Raw genomic sequence first — 21,973 nt, forward strand, 5'->3', positions numbered from 1 at the left:
ATGGTTCCTTGGTGAGGCGAGTGGACTCCTGACACCTGGTTTCATATTTTGAAAGTAAGTAAAAGACATGCTTCACGTTGTGCCTCTGTCTTATGTACCTGAGATATGCTTCACGTCGTGCCTCTATCTCGTACATTTGGGATAGCCTCACGTCGTGCTTCCTCCCTTATGTTTTGTTTTTGAGATATGCTTCACGTCGTGCCTCTATCTCGTGCATTTGGGATAGCCTCACGTCGTGCTTCCTCCCTTATGTTTTGTTTTTGAGATATGCTTCACGTCGTGCCTCTATCTCGTACATTTGGGATAGCCTCACGTCGTGCTTCCTCCCTTATGTTTTGTTTTTGAGATATGCTTCACGTCGTGCCTCTATCTCGTGCATTTGGGATAGCCTCACGTCGTGCTTCCTCCCTTATGTTTTGTTTTTGAGATATGCTTCACGTTGTGCCTCTATCTCGTGCATTTGGGATAGCCTCACGTCGTGCTTCCTCCCTTATGTTTTGTTTTTGAGATATGCTTCACGTCGTGCCTCTATCTCGTACATTTGGGATAGCCTCACGTCGTGCTTCCTCCCTTATGTTTAGTTTGTGAGATACGCTTCACGTTGTGCCTCTTTCTCACTTGTTAAAAGGAAGAGATTCACAGCCTAATTTATTTTCTAAGATGTTTTATATTTTTTTTTCTGTAGGTCAGTCTCATCAGATGATGAGACCACTAAAGATTAAGTTACTGGAACTGAAGGTGTTCAACCTAGTACATCGTCAGGAGCGGGTCCTAGCAGAGAAGTACAGCCTAATTCAAGAAAAGAGAACGAGGACGTTCTCATGTCAGGAGAGGCCGTGTTGAACGAAAATGAAGTGACGTCACCGGACATACGACGAAACGTTACGGAAGATATCTGACAAGCGGGCAGGCGACAGCCATATTAGTTGAGACAGAGGATAAAAAGATTGATTTGAGTTGCATGTTTAAAGTATTGTTTTATGTTGTTGTTATTTTTATTAAATATAATTGTATTTGTTTGTTAATAGTATTTTTGTCAATAGTAGATTATACTAGATTATAGTAACATTTTTATAACGTGCATTTATTTATATTTTTGTTTCACTAACAAACATTAACTAAATTAAAGTATTTACTGCGCTGCTATATATATAATTAGAAATTCTTAAACTGTACCGACTGGAAGGTTGGACCATCGTCGTCGTGTAATATATCAACTTTCATTTTAAAATTATATTCTCGTCGGTATATATATTGCATAATAACAGTTACAATATTTTACAAATAAGCATACATCCTTAAAAAAACTTCTATAATTTGACTCACTCAAAATGTAAATACAAAGTAAATATACAAGGATAGCGTTGCTGACGGTACCAATAGGCGTTGAGGTTTGAGTTTTTTGACAGCAATAAACCAAATTTACCTATAATATATAATATAGTTAGTACCTATAATATATATTATAATATATATAAGTAAATCCGTTTCATAATTAGTAATATAAAAAATAAATAAAACACCAACATTCTTAGTGATTACTTTATTACAAATCTACATAATGTACAGTTTACCTAAAAACAACTTAATCTAAATACAAAATCAAATTAAAACAAATGATAATGAAATATTTACTAGCATTACGACTTTAAAAGATCAGACAATAACTATGCGAATGAACATAACGAAATCCCTTAAGGCTACACTTGCAACTAACGAACACATGCAATTTGTACCTGAAAATAAAAAAAAAAGTTAATAAATAATTATATATTTCGAAAGTGAGATTGTTTATATATTTGTTATGCTTTCACGTCTTAACACGTCCACTGCCACCTAAATTTTTCCTATGCTTATAGCGATGCCGGCATACATAATGCCGCGAACACGCTAAGCGTGTCCCCGGCATCGCAAGATAAATTGTATGGACAAGCGTAGCGTGTCCACTGGCACAGGAACAAAAAAATTATTGTTTTTTTGTTAAAACGGTCTTTGTTAGTTAATATTTCTTGTGTTATGCAATAATTAAGGTGTTTAGAATAATGTTGTCAGTGTTTTATCCTGGATTATGTCAAAAAACCGCTTTTATGGTAAGTAAACATCATAATGTAATCAGTGGTTGTAAAACTTTTTAATAAATTCCCACATATCATATTTATATTGGTGTCGAATTTGATATATACTTTTTATCGCGTTATGATTTAGTTCGTATTTCAATAAAAAAATTGTTCATGATATCTACTGTTACCTGTTATCTACTGTTGTATCCCTGCAAATGACGCGGGTCAGTTTGAAAGTAGCAAGGTATAATCAAATAAAATAAAATAGAACTTTCAATACAAATTAAAACAGAGTTTAAATTTCGCTTCATAAAATGTCCATAAAAATCCACCTTCTTTTTTTTTGTTTTCTCTAATACATACTTATTAATTTCTAAAATCAATTTTTATCTCACTTGTTTCGTTCACTTTCTTATTAGTTGCTAGAAATGTTCAAAGGTCATAGGATATCGATTCGGTGCACATGTCTTGATATATAATAATAAAGAACAATTAAATAAGTAATAATTAATAAACAAATAATTAAAAAATAATCAAGCTTCTTGTAAGCTAAATAGTCCAGGAATTTTAGCACCAAAAATCGGTCCGCTCTACATAAAATCCTTCTACGTGTTTTTTCGATTGGATTAGGTCGGAGAGCATGAAATTTTCTACTAATTTTATATAAAACTTTTTGTACACACTTTTTTTACTAATTTTATACAAAAATTATTGATTTACTTTACAAAAACAAATAATTTGGTTTTTATTTACTTAAATATCTCGGAAAATATCAACAATAGAAGGAAAAGTTTGGTATGAAAGAGGTGGGAAATTTTGTTTTCTACAAGAAAGATCTCTTTGGTTTTTGACGTAAAACTTACCGTTTCCGAGATATATGCAAAAAAAACGTTTTCCAAGATGGCGGCTAACGCTCGCGGTTTCGGACGACAGAAACTCGGTTTTATACTTGGGGGGCACCCTCCGACATAATCCAATCGAAAAATCACGTAGAAGGATTTTATGCAGAGCGGATATCTAAAAATCTTGGACTAAAACTCGTTTTATTGTTTAATTACTTCAATTCTTGTAACACGAATTTGAAGTTGACATGAGTTTACATTTTTAAGGTAAATCAGCCTTATTTAGTGTTTAATTTTATATATTTGGTGTATGTATGTGGTAGTTAATGATTAATCGAACTAACATATAGGTACTTGTAATACATAATCAGTATCAGTATCAACATAACACAAAGTAAGACAATTTACTATAAACTTTGTCATTAAATAGGAATGGCAGAATTACGGCTTATATAGTTTTACTACAAAGGTGTATAAATTTTTATAATAATAGATATTTGTACAAAAAAAAATGTAACAAAGTTCCGCAAATTTGAGAAAACAATAACAAAATTAGTTCAATTGTAACCAAATAAGCCATAAATAAAATGTGGTTTGTTGAAAAAACAGTTTGACAATCTATGATTATCCTTAATAAGTGAACAAGCCTAGCGTGTCGCCGGCATTACAAAAGACATTTTTTTTCTAAAATAAAAAAATATATTAATTTTAACGGGCCACTTAAAAACTCAGTAGCTTATCGCTTGAAGATTGCACACAATTAGTTTGAATGAATAATTTAGCCTAGTTTTTAAGATATCACTGAAATTCTTAGAACAAGCCTAGCGTGTTCGCGGCGTGGCTATAGAAATTCGCATGAACACGCTAGGCTTGACGCTGGCACTGAACGTGTTAACTCCTCAACCGATGGTCATAAAGATAATAAGGTATATATAGTACGACACAATAGATGTAGCTTTGACAAAATTCGTCTGAATTAAGTACACTATCCCAAATTATCAATATTTATTTCTTATGTGAATATGATCTTTACACAAACGTAATAACTTGTAATATCATATGACCTAATTAATATATTCGTCAATTAGACACGTAAATCGATGCACTTGCTTTCTTGGGTTGAACTGACGTGAGAATCCATACCGTCGAATGGCGCGATAGGGATATAAATCGGCAGTAATCGGTTTTACTGAATTTGCCGAAGCTACATCTAAGTTGTGTCGTACTATACATTCTCCATTGACTAGTCTTCATAATCTTTCTCAAAAACTCAGCAGTCTTTTTAAAAACAAAAACAGACTTAGTATTAAAAAGCAATGGTGATTAATCCGAAACAAGTTACATACCAATAAATGATTTATATTCTAATTTGAAAAAATTGAAATGTTTTCGTTGCATTTATTAATAATATATAACTCACTTATAATTTATTCCCTTCGTTTCTTGGCATGCGGTTCGTGATGATCTCGTTTCCTGGAAGACTTGTCGGCTCTCTTCGCCTCGCTCAAGAACCGATCCAGACCGAACGGATCGAAATCTGCATCCAATTGTGTACTGCGGGACTGTAAACAAAAATAATTAATTATGAATAATTAATTTGAATTAAGTTTAATCTATTAATTGGCAGGCGAGCATTCTACCACTGAACCACCGATGCGAGTCGAGATGGCCCAGTGGTTAGAACGCGTGCATCTTAACCGATGATTGCGGGTTCAAACCTAGGCAAGCACCGCTGATTCATGTGCTTAATTTGTCTTTATAATTCATCTCGTGCTCAGCGGTGAAGGAAAACATCGTGAGGAAACCTGCATGTGACAAATTTCATAGAAATTCTGCCACATGTGCATTTCACCAACCCGCATTGGAACAGCGTGGTGGAATATGTTCCAAACCTTCTCCTCAAAGGGAGAGGAGGCCTTTAGCCCAGCAGTGGGAATTTACAGGCTGTTGTTGTTGTATTAATTGCAATGGCAACACCAGTTAGGCTAGTTTGTTACAATAACAAGTTACGTACAGGCTCCTCTCTGGGCGTGTCCTTTTCGAAGGGAACTGGTCCGGAACGGGTGTTGCTGCTACTGGTGCCAGCGAAGGATTTGTCTGCCACGAAGCTGAAAAATATATAACAATCAAACTTACTGATAAATATATCTAAAAATTTGTTTAGATACACATATACCATGCACATTCTTGGATGACCAAGTCTTTTAAGAACACAAGCATATTAAAAAACTACACAATTACACAATGTTTAAAGAACAATATAATTTATGTATCGATTTTTCTTAAAGCTTATTCACACTTGCATAAATTATAAACTTTTGAAGGACACTAACTGGTAAATTAAACAGAATACCAGGCACACAACTTTAAGATTAATCTAGAACAAATAATATATTAACTAAAATGGAACGTTTTTTAACGCCTCACTTAAAAAAAATAACGACTAAAGCAATATACATCTAGAAACACGGTAGCGTGTCAGGCTAAGTTCCATTAGCAGAACTGTAGCTATTTTAAGGGAAGTTATTAATATAAAATATTATCATATATATATAAGTAGCTGCGCTACACACTATACTATATGATTTTACTGTGTAGTCAATAGAAAACATCAATACGCTTACCGTTTAGTATTAGCGATGGCTTCCAGATCCCCACCGTAGTTATCCTTGTCGGCGTTCCGCGAGGGCCGGTAGATGTGCGCCCCCACTGAATCCTGGTTACGCCACGCCTTGTCGTACACATTGTACGCTTCGTCGTCTCCATACCCTGGAAATACAATATATTTATAACTTCATGAAGCGAATATTTGGAATATTATCCAAAGTACTATTTAGTGTTTATTACATTGAAATCAGTTTAACTATCAAGTAACTTTTAGTAGTCGATTTTAATGTATATTTTCTACAAAATTCTGCCACATTTTAATTCACCGACCCGCATTTAAGCAGCGTGGGAGTTCTTAGCCAAACAGTAAAAATCTACAGGCTGTTAATGATAATGTTTAATGCTTATGTCACAGGCAATTAACCAGTACCAAGAGTAATATGTAAAAACCTGTTTTTATTTACATGAGAGAGCTGAGATGGCCCAGTGGCTAGAACGCGTGCATCTTAACCGATGATTGCGGGCTCAAAACCCCGGCAAGCACCACTATATATATGTGCTTAATTTGTGTTTATAATTCATCTCGTGCTCGGCGGTGAAGGAAAACATCGTGAGGAATGTGACAAATTTCATAGAAATGCTGCCACATGTGTATTCCACCAACCCGCATTGGAACAGCATGGTGGAATATGTTCCAAACCCTCTTCTTAATGGAAGAGGAGGTCTTATCTCAGCAGTGGGAAATTTACAGGCTGTTACTTTACTTTACTTTATTTACATGAGAGTCGTATTCTATGAAAAAATAACCCTAACTGGCTGGGAAAAGAAGAAGACAAATTGAAATCTCTTAATACAAAGAGTAAGATACTAAGTTAATAAATCAAACTCACCGCTGTCCATTCCCTTGCTGGTATTAAACAGACGCTGGTCGAACATGGCCTCTCCGCCCTGGGCTGTCTTTGCCGGTAGACCTAATGCTATCTGTTCCGAGATGTCTCTTTCGCGCTCCTTAACAAGTTTCGATCTGAAAATTACATTAATTCTCATTAAAACAGTAATAGACTTGACAAATTAACCACACTAATGAACCATAAATAAATAAGGATTGGAGGTTTGCAATCTTTCACAGTGATACCAACTCCAACAATAACCTCCCTCTAAGACCAATTTCGAATTCCCTTCAAATGAATCTCAATGTTGATTAAAAAACCCTGAACCTGTTCGACAGAAAATTTCAAAAGTTTTAAATTTTTATTTCTTAACTTTCCTTTCCTCAAACATAGTCTTTTTTTATCTTTTATTAACGCACATATTTGTTCGTCTCCTACGTATTCTATTCATAGATTTATTTAATATTTTTTATGTTTTTTAATCCCCCTAAATAAAGGCTACATCTGGATTCCCACTAAATTAGTACGGATGAAGCTGGCAACACTAAACTAGTACGGATAGCCTTGAGGCTGGCAACACATGGGGGGGGCGCACGTGCCTCTTGTCGGGCGCGGCGCGCGCCAGGTTGCGGTCGCGCTGGCGCTCCCGGTGTCGCTCGCCGCGCAGGCGCTCCCGCTCGGCCGCCGACAGCTCGCCCGAAGCCCCGCCCTCCTCCGCCGGCCCCGCATCCGCCGCGCCCTCCGACGGACTGCGGATGCCTGCAAACGACGACCATTCCTTATTAACGCTCATGAACAACTTACATAATAGGCTATTTGACTAGTTTTTAAAATCCATTTTGAGGAGTCGAGATGGCCCAGTGGTTAGAACGCGTGCATCTTAACCGATGATTGTGGGTTCAAACCCAGGCAAGCACCGCTGATTCATGTGCTTAATTTAAATTCATCTCGTACTCGGCGGTGAAGGAAAACATCGTGAGGAAACCTGCATGTGACAAATTTCATAGAAATTCTGCCACATGTGTATTCCACCAACCCGCATTGGAACAGCGTGGCGGAATATGTTCCAAACCTTCTCTAAGGGAGAGGAGGCCTTTAGCCCAGCAATGGGAATTTACAGGCTGTTGTTGTTGTTGTTGTAAAACCCATTTTATATTATTTAGTAGGAGTTAAGGAACCCAGTGAAAGTTGTGTTTTTTATTTCTAGTACATATTTGCCGAAAAATATCATATTGAAAATTCCATACTTAAATAGCTCGCAAAAATGCTACTTGGACAATATGGCGCTGCAAAGGGGTCGGTGACGTCACTTTCCTGTATTTTAATCTGTGGTACATAAAATAGAAAAGCAATGTTTACAAGAAAGTGACTTCATCATAAGACCGGCCAATCAGGAGCGTTTTGTGTCACGTGAATAAATTAACTATTATTTTCAACTTTCGTTAATAAATATCAATTTTTTAACTCATAATATACACTGATTACACAATTCACAATTTATTTTTCGCATTGTCAAATAGCCTATTTGGTATATAATGTCTACTATAAAATAATGGTGAAGAATTTTTTTTTATGCAATTGGTTGGCGGACGAGCATGTAGGTCTCCTGATGGTAAGTGGTCACCATAACCCATAGACAATGGCGCTGTAAGAAACATTAACCATTCCTTTCATCGATAAAGCGCCACCAAACTTGGGAACTAAGATGTCCCTTGTGCCTGTAGTTTCACTCCCTCCAAACTGGAGCACAACAATACCAAGTATTGTTGTTTGGCGGTAGAATATCTGATGACTGAGTGGTATCTACCCAGACGGACTAGCACAGAACCCTACCACCAAGTAGAATATTCGGAAGCAACACAGAACAGATTTGCTCATAGCTTTAATACTCATTTCAGATTCAAACAAAAAAAAACTAAAGATTCACTTACCGGCTCTATGATCTCTTGCCCTTTGAGCCAACATTCTCAAATGCTCTTCTTTCTTCTCTTTCTCCCTCTGCGCCAATCTCCTCTCCAACTGCGCTCTCGCTTCGACAGCCTCCCTGGCTTTACGATCAGCTATGTATAACGCCTCTGCCAGTTTCGAGAAATTCTCGTTAATGTGCACTTGTTGGAGACCACGTCCGTCCGCGGCTAGACGCTTATCCAAAGGTATTGTGTATCCTGGAAAACAGTTTCAATTACAACTTGTAAGCTAATAGTAAAAATTATATTTTAGACAATTCAATTCTGATGACAGTAAGAAGAGGATCTGAAGAAGAGGACCTCTGTCTGTATAACAGTGCTGTCGTTAGAATGGTGAATAAACCAGCACATTTACAGACGCAAGACATCTTAGGCAAGCAGAATGGTTTATACTATTATATTAGTGTGTATGAATAAATTGATTTACTTCATTTTGGGTAGCCATCTTAGTAGATAGTAAATTTTAAAGATATAATTAACCATAGATTAAGTGAATTTTGTAAGGATTGGTTAATGAATCTTTTTAAATTCTATTTTAATCTGTTTGTCCAATATACAAATAAACAAATCTACCAGAATACACAGAGGTAATGTGTGTTTGTGTGGATGTTTTTTGTTTTTATGGAATAGGTTGGCGGACGAGCATATGGGCCACCTGATGGTAAGTGGTCACCATCACCCATAGACAATGACGCTGTAAGAAATATTAACTATTCCTTACATCGTCAATGTGCCATCAACCATGGGAACTAAGATTTTATGTCCCTAGTGCCTGTAGTTACACTGGCTCACTCACCCTTCAAACCGGAACACAACAATACTGAGTACTGTTATTTGGCGGTAGAATAACTGGTGAGTGGGTGGTACCTACCCAGACGGGCATGCACAAAGCCACCAAGTAAAATCAAGTGAAAAAACCTAGTGTAGATTTATTTACCCTTGGCGTTCTTCCAGTGAGAGACACAGGGTGGAACCTTCCAGTCGCGCTGCTGCTTGACGGACACGCGTCGCGGGGGGGAGTGCAGCACGGGCGCCGGGGGGGAGGGCGCCGCTCGGGGTATCTTGCGGTTGATCTGGAACCGGGGAGGCTCCATGGGGTCAGCCTGAGCCTCTACCATCCTGTAACGTCACACATTTCCCATTCATTAATCCCTCAGGATTCCCTGCCAATAGTAACTAGACTAGCTCTTTAGTATCTTTTTGTGGAACGCGAGCTAGCACCACTATATATATGTGTGCTTAATTGTGTTTATAATTCATCTCGTGCTCAGCGGTGAAGGAAAACATCGTGAGGAAACCTGTATGTGACAAATTACATAGAAATTCAACACCTTATAAAATATCATGCTAAACATTAGCTAAGCATATTATTCAATACAAGATTTTATAGATGATAAAAAAAGCGTGGAGCTAATATCTGTTGACTTCCACGCAGGATATATTAATTTAAATAATTGTATTTAACTAACATGACTTTGTATTTTTAAATGTTAAAAAAGAGTAACTACTGAGTTTCTTGCAGGTTTTTCTCGGTAGAATCTACTTTCCAAACCGGTGGTAGCTTCACTTGTAAGGTTGTAAAATGACGATTCAAAAGTGCTTGTAAAAGTCTACTTGAATAAAGTTTATTTTGATTTGATTTGATTACTATGAATATTGATTTTAATATGAATAAATTTCAATAGCAGGCATCAATCTAGATTTGACATATTTTTCATATATGTGAGCATTAAAATAAAAGATCAATTTCTAGTTCTTCACCTCAAATTCTGCAGCTTTAAAAGCTAGGCAATATTGACTAGCTCAATCTAGCATTAGTAATTTTATTCAAACACAAACCTAATCACTCTTTGTTTGGCGCCAGAATTGAAGGCGCCGCCTTGTTGCGCCGGTGTGTACCGTATATACTGAGCGGGAGCCTGTAAACATAGGGTACTATCAATGCACTAGATAGTTATAAGTTCTAAACAATAAAAAAAATATATCCTATTCCACAAAACACAGTAAAGAACTTTAACCTTGAAGATGACAACTAACAAGATCTCAAATAATACAGTGTCACATTGTGGATTTAGTAAAAGACATTATTTTGAATGTAAATTTTTTGCTGATACTCCACCAAGCTCTATCAGCAACTTATATAACATTCTCTACACTGGTTATATCACACTTCAAACCAGAATACAACTTAACTAAGAATTGCTGTTTAGCAACAGAATATGAGATCATTGGATGGCATCAACCCTAATCACACAAGATTCTACTGAGTAAATTTTATATTGATAATTAGTTTGCTTCAGGAAAGAAGTTAACAAAAAACAACAACAACAGCCTGTAAATTCTCACTGATGGGCTAAAGGCCTCCTCTCCCTTTGAGGAGAAGGTTTGGAACATATTCCACCACGCTGTTCCCATGCGGGTTGGTGGAATACACATGTGGCAGAATTTCTATGAAATTTGTCGCATGCAGGTTTCCTCACTATGTTTTCCTTCACCGCTGAGCACGAGATGAATTATAAAGACAAATTAAGCACATGAATCAGCGGTGCTTGCCTGGGTTTGAACCCGCAATCATTGGTCAAGATGCACGCGTTCTAACCACTGGGCCATCTCGACTAACTAACTAAAAGGAGTTAAACAATCAATAAAATAATGCATAAGAATTCAACTCACAGCTTTCGGTGCAGCCTTAACAGGCATGGCAGCAGATATTTTAGCATTTGTTATCTTCTCTAATGCCAGTTTTGTCTTCTCTGTTATATCTTGAATGTCATCTTCGGTTGGCTTCTGTAATGTCGGATCATCCTCTGCTAAAACTTCTGCTGGTAGCAGATCCGTTAGTTTTGAATATATTATCTAAAACAAAACACAAACATACTTTTATTTAAATTGGAATTATTTATATCTAGTATTCACAGAGTATTTGTGAATATTTGCATTTTACGAAAATAATTTATTTCTATTCATATTTCCTAAAACTTTTATTGATCAAGCTGAGCGTTGTTAAAAAAACAATGAAATTAATTGTTCAACCAATAGAAGAGAAAAACGTGATGACATGTTTTATTTCACCTGTTATAAATCATAATGATGGCATTTAATATTACTCTAAGTATTTGTAAGCCAAAAAAATGATTAAAAGTGTGATATAATAATAAAAATAAACCTTATCAGCACTATGGCCTTGTCTTGCTATAGCTGAGTACTTCACTCTCCCAGACTCATCAAGCTGTACGGCCAATGCATTTGAAGTACTCTCCTTTCCCCTGGCTCCCATACCCAGGGGGTATTGAGCCACATGGATTTCAGGAAACGCACCTCCATCTGAAAAAGGATTTTTATATCTTATTATACTATAACTTATTATTCAATCAAAACTTATATTAAGCTTAGATTTAATAGTTTATTACAATGATAAACTCATAAAAGATTAATCCTACATCTTGTCACATTGGTATCTATCTTTGTATATTTATGAAAAATATTTGTGATTAAAAATAATATGAATTTTAAATACTAATAGGTATGTTGCATTTTTGAGCAAATGAACAGGCAGACTTTGGATTAACAATTTGGATTAATTAATAATATGTAATGATGCAATAAAGCAAGCAATAAAAATATTTTGTTGTCGCAACCCAAAAATGTAATATACAAAATCACAATATAATTGCTAGGGATTGTTAAATTCTTAAAAGACTATTCATTAAATCTTGCTGCTATAGTCTCTGTATATGTCTAAACAAATAAAATCGATGAAACATGGCTTATCAGCAATTTATAATTCATGTTTACCTCCAAAATCTTCCTCGGCTCGAGGCACCCATCCCCTCCTTTGGCCATATGGAGGGATGCTAGTTTGAGATACTACCAAGGCACTACCTACACGCTTTGCTTTTAACTCGTCATCACGATCCCATACTTGCTGAACAGGAGCTGGTAGCAAGCTGGAAGTGTAAAAATAAAAAGTCTTTTTGAATTATTGACTTTCTGCAACATTAAAAGGTTTAAGTATTTAACCCGTAAACACATTTTAAAATCTATAATATATAAGTTAAACTATAAATGGTAAACTGAAAACTTTCTTCGCAGAATTTGGTTTGAGATAGTTGAGTGATATCCATAACCCTTTTTAATTTAACTTTAATGCGTCACATTTTAAACATATGACACATATATCAACTAAAAAACAGCCGTATTAAAATAAACACTAGCTATTAGAAAAAAATAAATATTTTGTATATTTAAAAGACAAAACTACAAACACACCTCGACAGTGACGCCATTTTAATGATAGATAAAAGATTATAATATTTGACATATCACATATGTCACCATGGAATTGGGTCAAAGACAATATTACAGATTGGTAATAATGAATATAATCAGAAATCTCTCTCTTTAAAAAAGACATTTTGTACCTATTGTGTAATATCACGAATATTGTTTTTTTTTAATATATTTTATTAGTTACCTACATTTTAAACTATTTTGTACAGCGACAAAATTCCTAAGCAATAGCTTAAATAAAATTGTAAATTAAGTTATTTTTAAGTACCTTACCCATTTTTTAATTTGAAAATGGCATTGTTATATTTATTTCATAAAATTACTTAGATAAATTAAATTTGGTGTCACACTGTTTTTGAATACAGATTATACATTTAATTTATTGCCATGTAAATGAAAAGTTGTTTGTAAAAAGAGGTGGAAAACTGTCAGACTCGTATATAAATGAAGTAGGCTGCGAACGTCCCCCTTTTATAACCTCAAAAATGCGCGAGAAGGATTACAGTGGTATAGCGAAGTGAGCTATTTTAATCATTAAATAGTGCTAAAGTGAACGGATTATCGCTATGCCGTCGAAGAAAAGAAAATATAATGCTAGATTTCCAGCCGTAAGTGTCAAATAGCCAAGAATCGTCCATAAAAACAAGATAAATGGAGTTGTTTTTGTCAATTCTATTAGAGATCGGTGATATCATGACATTGTTTGCTTATAGGGACGAATTAAGAAGATTATGCAGACTGATGAAGAGGTGGGAAAAGTAGCACAGGCCGTGCCAATTATAATTTATATCCTTTCCAATTGAATCTAATAATATCGCTCTGTATGATATTCAAACATTGTTATGTACATTGAAAGATTAATAGATGACACTATTTGTATTGATATATGTCTTCTGGCATATCTATCATCACTTTTACATGACAATAGAGTCACAGTTATATTTATCTTCGTAAATACGAGCAGTATTCACCTTAAAAGTATGCAAAACAAAGAATTGTGATTTTGATCTCCTCAGCTCTTAGGTACTTATCTCTTCTAAAAATCGTGCATAGTATAAAAAAAGGCATAACAAGTGATTTTATTTATAATTGTGTGTATTAAGTGTTTGATTTTTATCTACAATTAAAAATAAGGTGAATTATGTGTTATTGTTTTTATACATGTTTGAATTATTCAGTGCTAAAGTTATTACATACTTGTTTTTTTAATAAGAATTAAGTTACAAAAAATATTAATTCATAAAAATTTGCTTCTTATAAATTGTTTTGTTCGCAAATATGTGAATGAAAAATCTATTATAAAATACATGATCCTTACAGGAACTTTATAAAATTTTTACTTTGCTGTAGCAACATAGTTTTTGTGAAAATTAATGTTCATCATTTCATATCTTTAATTTCCTTAACTCAATTTCTTCATCACCACACCTCGTACCCTAGAACTTTTTGTAGAGTCACTACTCGGCAAAGCCATGCAAGTGACGATGCAGAGAAATGCCAAGACCTTGAGCCCGTCGCATGTGAAACAGTGCATACTTGCAGAATCAAGATTTGACTTTCTACGAGATTTGGTGAGATTTTATTCCTATTACTAATATAATTCATTTTTGTTGTCCGTCTGTATGTATACAGTTACTTAATGAATATAGTCTGTAGGCTAAAGTTTTACGTTCTGTGAACCAGTGTTCTATACACAACATACAATGTCAATGGTAGAATTGTGTAAGGGTTGTATATATGTATGGTTATAAGTTCTTATAATGCCACTGGGGAAGACCACATACCATAATGATGGCTTGTGAGATACCTATTAAATTAAATTGTAAACAAAAGCAAACACATTTAATTCAATAAAGTAATATGTTGATTTTGTAACTTATACTCAGCATTATCATTATGGATAACATTTTGATGAACAAAAGTTTCTGATTCTTTCTATAAAACTACCGATATACTTGTTTTAGTGCTTCTTGTTACAATCTTAACTCTGAACCTGCGGCAGGCCCGGATTTAATATTTTCGCATATAGTAAAGACTTACTTAAATAGAGTATATTTTGGTTGCATCAATTACTCAATAAAATAAAAATTAAAGCAATATAATATCATAATGAATTGATTTTGTAACTAAACACATGTTATCTACTTTTGTAGTGATTGAAATATGTTAACCAAGTTAACAAATTATGTTTAATTATTCGTTACAGGTTAAAAACATACCTGATGTAACAGCAGCTGAAGAAAGGGAAATAATGAGCGGAGAAAGTTCACCAAACTCATCTAGGTAAGTGTGTTTAATAAAAAACATGCTCGGGTTACATAAAATAAAATTCAAACTCCATATAATTGACTTAATGGAATGCTTACGATAGATACTACTTGTCTGCTTATACTCATTGTAGTTATTACTGCCTCCGTCTTGTGTATTCTAAAATTGATTTTAAGAAGGAAATGTTTCAATCGTAAGTCCAGCTAGTTAGAAAGCCTGCATGCCAGCCTGAATAGGTTTTTGTTGAAAACGTGACATGTCCAAATTGTGCTACAGAAATAGATTAAGTAAAAAGTATTGTGAAGTTATTTATAATTATCTCAAGCTCGGCGGTGAAGGAAAACATTGTGAGGGAATGTGCATGTGTCTTATTTCAACGAAATTCTGCGTCATGTGAATCTACCAACTCGCACTGAAGCAGCATTGTGGAATATGCTCCTACTGTGCTCCTCAAAAGATGAGTTATTACCCCAGCTGTGACAAATTTACAGGCTTTAACTATTACTTTTAAGTATTGTGAACCAATACTTATCTCTTTTAGGACTATATTTACTAGGTCTATATATAGTGAACTTGTTACACGGGAAATCCAGCTAGTTTAATTTCGTTTTTCTGTTAAGCATTTATCAATAGAAGCGCATTAAATAGAGTGGTCCTGCAGTTACTGTTCCTATAGTTGTATATTCTTTCAATGGCTAAGGAGTATTTGAGAATACGTGTTCTATGCATATTCATACCTTTTCAAAGACATTTGACACTATGATGGTTTAATTAAAGGAAATGACATATATCTACACTGATTTTGGTGATGTTTAAAAAATTGTGAAGTCGAGTCGAGATGGCCCAGTGGTTAGAACGCGTGCATCTTAACCGATGATTGCGGGTTCAAACCCAGGCAAGCACCGCAGATACATGTGCTTAATTTGTCTTTATAATTCATCTCGTGCACAACGGTGAAGGAAAACATCGTAAGGAAACCTGCATGTGACAAATTTCATAGAAATTCTGTCACATGTGAATTCCACCAACCCGCTTTGGAACAGTGTGGTGGAATATGTTCCAAAACCTTCTCCTCAAAGGGAGAAGAGGCCTTGAGCCCAGCAGTGGGAATTTACAGGCTGTTGTTGTTGTTGTAAAAAATTGTATGTCTAATTCTAATATATATAAATCTTCAGATTTTCAGATACATCGGTTCCAAGAAAAGTCGTCAGAGAAGACTCGAACAGTTCCAGTAGCTCCGAGATAAGAGTGCAGCAGATTTTATCAGCACCAAAAGATAGTCTCATAAGGACTCTATCCATGGACGCGGAGACGAAACCCAGGAACGAAACGGTCACGTCAGACTCGGCTATAGATTTAACGAAGAAAGTCGAAGAGAGGCCGGTCGTCACCGCGAACTTCTACCAAGAGACTCTGATAACGGAGGAAGTCCAACACAAGAGCGTGATTAAACTGAACCCAACGTATTCGAGCCCGCAACCGTCGACGTCTAGTTACGCCAGTTTGACGCCAGTCGACCCCGTCAAGAAACTCGAAGTGCCAGTGCCAAAGCCGGATCATCCTAAGATGTTCTACATAGATGAAAAACAAAATAACACGCCACCCCGAACGCCCGTTACACCAATCCTAAACATAGATTTTACGAAGAATCTAGCGAAACCCGAAATAAAAGTCTTAGACACAGCCGTCGCTGGTATAGTAGGCGTTCCTAAAACCGATAAAAAAATCCAACGACAGAATTCCAAGTCGAATAAGTCTGAAATAAAAAAAGCTGAAATAAAAATACCGATAGTACCCACTAACGTTGATATTGATCTATTGAATTCAGGAAATTTACAAATAGACGAAGACTATGATACCTGAATAAGTTTGTAAGTATGTGTTTTTGTTGTGTTTTTAGTGATATCAAAACATGAGATTTGTTATCCAAATAATGTCACAAAGTAATACTATGTATGTATGTACGAGTGTATTTAATGTCACTGCGCTTCACGGGGTCAAAGTTAATGTCTGTATTATAAATTGAACGAAGCATAGAATTAAGACAATGTCATATAATGATAGATCAATTCTGGTGGATAACTGAAAAAAATTGACTCAATAGTGTATGGTCCAATGTTTGATCAAACATTTGATCATTTTAAATCTATATGAAGCAGTAAGTTACATTATATATACCTTACATTGCCTGTATACTAGCTGATGTTACATCTAGTTAACGCCTGCTACTGTTTATGACATAAAAATAAGCCAATTCGATTTGAAATAAGAACTTTCGTTATTTTGTAGCGTTTTAGCTGTCGAAGTAACTTAGAAGAAAGTGCTAACAGACAACTTATATTCTTTTTATGTACATTTTGGAGAAAAGGTTTATATTTCGTTATGGAATTTTATGCTGTGTTGCGCCATTTTGAAATGTTGCAAGTAAAAAAAAATTACGAAATATGAACTTTAACCGATTTTATTTTTAAATGAAATCAATCAATTGCTCAGTTTATTTTTTAGTTTGTTGCAATGTAATTACACTAGGTGAATCGCCCTTCGTACCAGAACGCAGTACATAGCATTGCTATTTGACGGTAGAACGATTATGAAACGGGGAATACCCCATAAATAAATCAATACGATTTATGAAACTAGTTTTATTTTTGTTTGGATAACATATATCGTGAAATTAAGTTGTTTACCATTTAGGTATGTATTATAAGTTTTTTTTTTTTTCAGATTAATTATTGTTTCATTATCTGTTTGTTTGTGCGTATGACGGAGTCTTATAATTTTGTATGTATCTGCATGGACTTTATTTTTGTTATTTGTATGAATGATATACTTTTGTACAGTTGTGTGCTTGTATGGTCAGTGATGAAATGCTAAGTGATACATTGTCATGTATTGAGCATATTATTAAAACTCATTCGTATGTACGTATTTTATATATTAAGACCAGGAAAGCTGCTCGACTATGATGTAATTAACAACATAATAATAGTTTGTAAGCTCGTCATTTTAGTCTAAATTAATGTGCATTTATTATGTTTTTAAACTGAAAATATGATCTGTAATATCGCTGTTGACTTTATGTACAAAATTATCGAAAGCAATAGATTTTTAAATTAATATCAGAATTAAAAAAAAGAAAGTCCTGAAAAGAAGTCTGACTACGAAAAATAAATATATGAAATTAAATCTGTATTTTATTTTAACTACACTCATTTGACACGATTATAAGTGTAAAAAGAAAATGGCTGCCCTAAGGCCCCGAGCGCATGGCGTATTTTAAACGCGCAGATAATATGCGTATACGCACGTATTAGCTCTGCACGTGGAGACGGACTATACGGACATATACATCGATGTAGATGCGTTGTAGTCGCTCGTAGCTTCCATTTTAAGGTCATAAACTCATCCTCAGTTGTACAATGGTTTCGATGCAGACAACCTCTTTCCCTCCTCTGGCCCTTTTGCACTGCAATCAAACAAGTTTCGAACGCGCATCGAACGCGCGTTTATGTTTTATGCGCGTTCTACAAAAACGCAAAAATAAGCATCTATGGCGCAAACGACGTGCGTTGCTAAAGCCTTGGATCTCACTGAGAGATAATTGAATCGAAAAATTCAAATCACTATGCAAGCCAAGGGTCAATTTTGGGTTCTCTTGGTGTAAATTAATGATCTTTTTTTATGTTAAAAAAGTGACATTGTATTATTTGCTGATTATATCTCTTTACTTTTTACAGTTAGCAGGAAACAAGGTAATTATGACAACGAAAACAATGTAATTGCAAGCATCAATGTATCACTGATACAAACTTTACAATATACTATAATACGTTCTAAATGGCAAAATTGTTTTTGTTCGCATGGAGATTTCAAGTTAACTTTAAATATATTTCTGATGGTGTAGGTACAAGTCAAAAAGAGTAACTACTGAGTCTCTTGCCAGTTCTTCTCGGTAGAATCTACTTTCCGAACCGGTGGTAGCTTCTCTTAATTGTTAATTGACGATTCGAAAGTTCTTGTAAAAGCCCACTTGAATAAAGTTTATTTTGATTTTCAGTATAACAATATGTATAATCATAATAACATATGTGTTTTGTACGAAATGGTTATTTAAATCTATACATCTTTGTTAGATTTACAAATTAAATTGATGTGTCTTTTTGTAAATAAAATTTTTAATTTAACTTTTCATCACTACCATAGTATAAAACGAAATCGCTTTCCGCTGTCTGATTGTCCTCGTGTATATTTAAATCTTTATAACAACAGAACGGATGTTGATGCATTATTTTATTTATTTATTTATTTATTAAGGCAAACACAACAGGTTACAATCACACAGAGAATATTTCTTAAACATTAATAGTATCAAACAGATTATAACCCTAAGGGTGCATGCACAACATGACGGGATTGCCAATTATTTTAATAGATAGATCGATTTAAACGGAAGGTATATGTGTCTACGGAATTTTGGAGATGTAAAGTGATATTGTAATAAACGCATTTTTTTACGCTTACATTGCGTACTCTGGTTCAACCGTAAAAAGTACATCAAAATAATGTACTCCTACCGTTATTAAGAGAAATATTCCAAACCATGCCATAATATATTGAATACTTATATCAATAAAAAAAAATTGAAGGCCAATTTGTTTGAAAATTCCCGGCGTTTACGCATGCGCATTATCAAATCTTTACATTACTCTTTGATTCATACGCATCACGCGATCCCGGTATAATATTTAATGGCCTCAATATCTAAGCACGTAATCCTTAACATTACCTGCGTAGCTGAGATGCGTGAGCTGAGATGGCCCAGTGGTTAGAACGCGTGCAAACCGATGATTGCGGATTCATACCCAGGCAAGCACCACTTTATATATGTGCTTAATTTGTCTTTATAATTCATCTCGTGCTCAGCGGTGAAGGAAAACATCGTGAGGAAACCTACATGTGACAAATTTCATAGAAATTCTTCCACATGTGTATTCCACCAACCCGCATCGGAACAGCGTGGTGGAATATGTTCCAAACCCTCTCCTTAATGGAAGAGAAGGCCTTATCTCAGCAGTGGGAAATATACAGGCTGTTACTTTACTTTACCTGCGTATAATAAATATTGAGCTATGTGAATTTGATGTAAGAGGTTTATATATCTAATCAACATTGTGATGGCAAAATACAATATATACTCAATCAACATTCAGAGACTATAGCTCAATTAATATAGGTATGTTGCGGGGTAGTTATAAATATTTTTTATCATCTATACCATATAAATATTTGTATGATATAGGTTACGTGAATTTGATCCTCCAAGCATATCAAGGACTCAGATTATTTTTATAATAAAAATAATTATGATTATTTAAAGAGTCTAAGTCATCATCATTCTCCTGCCCTTATCCTTTATCTTATAAGAAAGTCTAGGTAAGCCAGTGAAAAGAATACGTGGAACATAATTTCATGACGTAGGCTTAACTCCAAGCAAACAAAACTGAGTGTCCATGTTTAATTATTTTTAAATAATTTACCTCGAGTTTTCAAGAAAACCAATGAGACAAAAGTTCTTCATCTGTCCAATGAAATTTGTTTGTATATTTATTATTCAATATCCCGTATTATAGGAGCTTGCAAGTTAGTAACCAGCTACGTTCCTCTGCCTCTCATCTCCGACCCCTCCTTGGCGCTGCATCGTAGTCGTTAAGAAACAATCCAAAGATCAAATATAAAATAAAGACACATGCAGCTTAAAATCGCATCTTCATGTCCATGACACAGGTACTATTTTGACATTTGTATATTTCTATATCGGATTTCTACGAACCCTGTTTTTACTAACATATTACATACCTACCGTTTCTTCGAAAGCAGCTATGCGATTTGGATGATTAAATTTTATTATAATATACAAATAAAGTACTATAAAGAAATTTTAATTATAATAATCATTGTTTTGATGTTTTGAATTCGTTCTTGCCTAAATTTAATGTAACTTTTAGTCGCCCGCGGCTTCACTTGCTTTTCTGGGCTTCATTTTCACCTGACTATTTCAGGCTAGGTATAAAAGTAACCTAGGTTTTTCACCTAGTTTACTTTTATGCCTACCTAGGCTCATACCAAATTTTATCAAATTAGTTTTCGTGGTTTAGCCGTGAAAGAGCTTCAGATAGAATTACTTTTGCGTTTATTACGTTTGTATAAATTATCAAGTGATTCAAGTATCGTTATGATTTAACAACAAAAATATATTTTTCATCAAAGAAGCCAGCTAGGTCGGGCCACTACGAGTTGACCTAGTTTTCACGTAAATAGACTTTTCTTAAAAAGTGGGACAGATTGCTTTGACGATAGCAAACGAAATATTGAGTTTCTGAAAAAAAGAGACCGTTTTTTTATTTAAACTAGGTCGTATTTGCAGTCCAAATTGTGACATTGTGTTTTTTTTTATTTTTCTATCTTTGAATAATTTAATGAATATAGTATATTTTTTTTTTAATCTCTCTGAACTCGAGGGATACGCAACAATAATAATAATAATAAAAGTTTGAAAACATGTGTTGTAGATAATGGTTGTAGGTAAAACATTTTATTGCAATACAAGTGTATTAAAACACGAAAAAAATAAAACTTGAAATTGAAAACAATTTATCAGTTTTTAATGCATGTAATCCAAACCTTCTCCTTAATGGAAGAGGAGGCCTCATCCCAGCAGTGGGGAATTTACAGGCTGTTACTTTACTTTTTTTTTACATGCATTAAGTAAAGTAAGTAAAGTAACAGCCTGTAAATTTCCCACTGCTGGGCTAAAGGCCTCCTCTCCCTTTTTGAGGAGAGGACTTGGAACATATTCCACCACGCTGTTCCAATGGGGGTTGGTGGAATGCACATGTGGCAGAATTTCGATTAAATTAGACACGTGCAGGTTTCCTCACGATGTTTTCCTTCACCGCCGAGCACGACATAAATTATAAACACAAATTAAACACATATATATAGTGGTGCTTGCCTGGGTTAGAACCCGAAATCATCGGTTAAGATGCACG

General features: G+C 34.8%; 2 protein-coding genes across 2 annotated transcripts; one reads left to right on the top strand and one right to left on the bottom strand.

Annotated features, from left to right (window-relative positions):
- Positions 1-1,528: 1,528 nt before the first annotated feature.
- Positions 1,529-12,759, bottom strand: LOC124540785 (puff-specific protein Bx42). Its single transcript, XM_047118502.1, has 13 exons — positions 12,636-12,759; positions 12,162-12,313; positions 11,533-11,690; positions 11,040-11,222; positions 10,206-10,285; positions 9,304-9,485; positions 8,331-8,564; positions 6,999-7,158; positions 6,400-6,533; positions 5,527-5,671; positions 4,917-5,010; positions 4,323-4,464; positions 1,529-1,736 (listed from the first exon to the last, which is right to left on the bottom strand). The coding sequence occupies exons 1-12, from the start codon at positions 12,650-12,652 to the stop codon at positions 4,330-4,332; spliced, it is 1,674 nt and encodes a 557-aa protein (XP_046974458.1). The 5' UTR covers positions 12,653-12,759; the 3' UTR covers positions 1,529-1,736; positions 4,323-4,329.
- A 297-nt stretch (positions 12,760-13,056) lies between these two features.
- LOC124540747 lies at positions 13,057-16,977 on the top strand. The gene is made up of 5 exons (XM_047118449.1): positions 13,057-13,264; positions 13,370-13,442; positions 14,085-14,227; positions 14,863-14,939; positions 16,100-16,977. The coding sequence occupies exons 1-5, from the start codon at positions 13,223-13,225 to the stop codon at positions 16,785-16,787; spliced, it is 1,023 nt and encodes a 340-aa protein (XP_046974405.1). The 5' UTR covers positions 13,057-13,222; the 3' UTR covers positions 16,788-16,977.
- Positions 16,978-21,973: the final 4,996 nt, after the last annotated feature.

This window comes from Vanessa cardui, chromosome 26 (genome assembly GCF_905220365.1).
Source record: "Vanessa cardui chromosome 26, ilVanCard2.1, whole genome shotgun sequence".
In the NCBI taxonomy this organism is placed as follows: domain Eukaryota; kingdom Metazoa; phylum Arthropoda; class Insecta; order Lepidoptera; family Nymphalidae; genus Vanessa; species Vanessa cardui.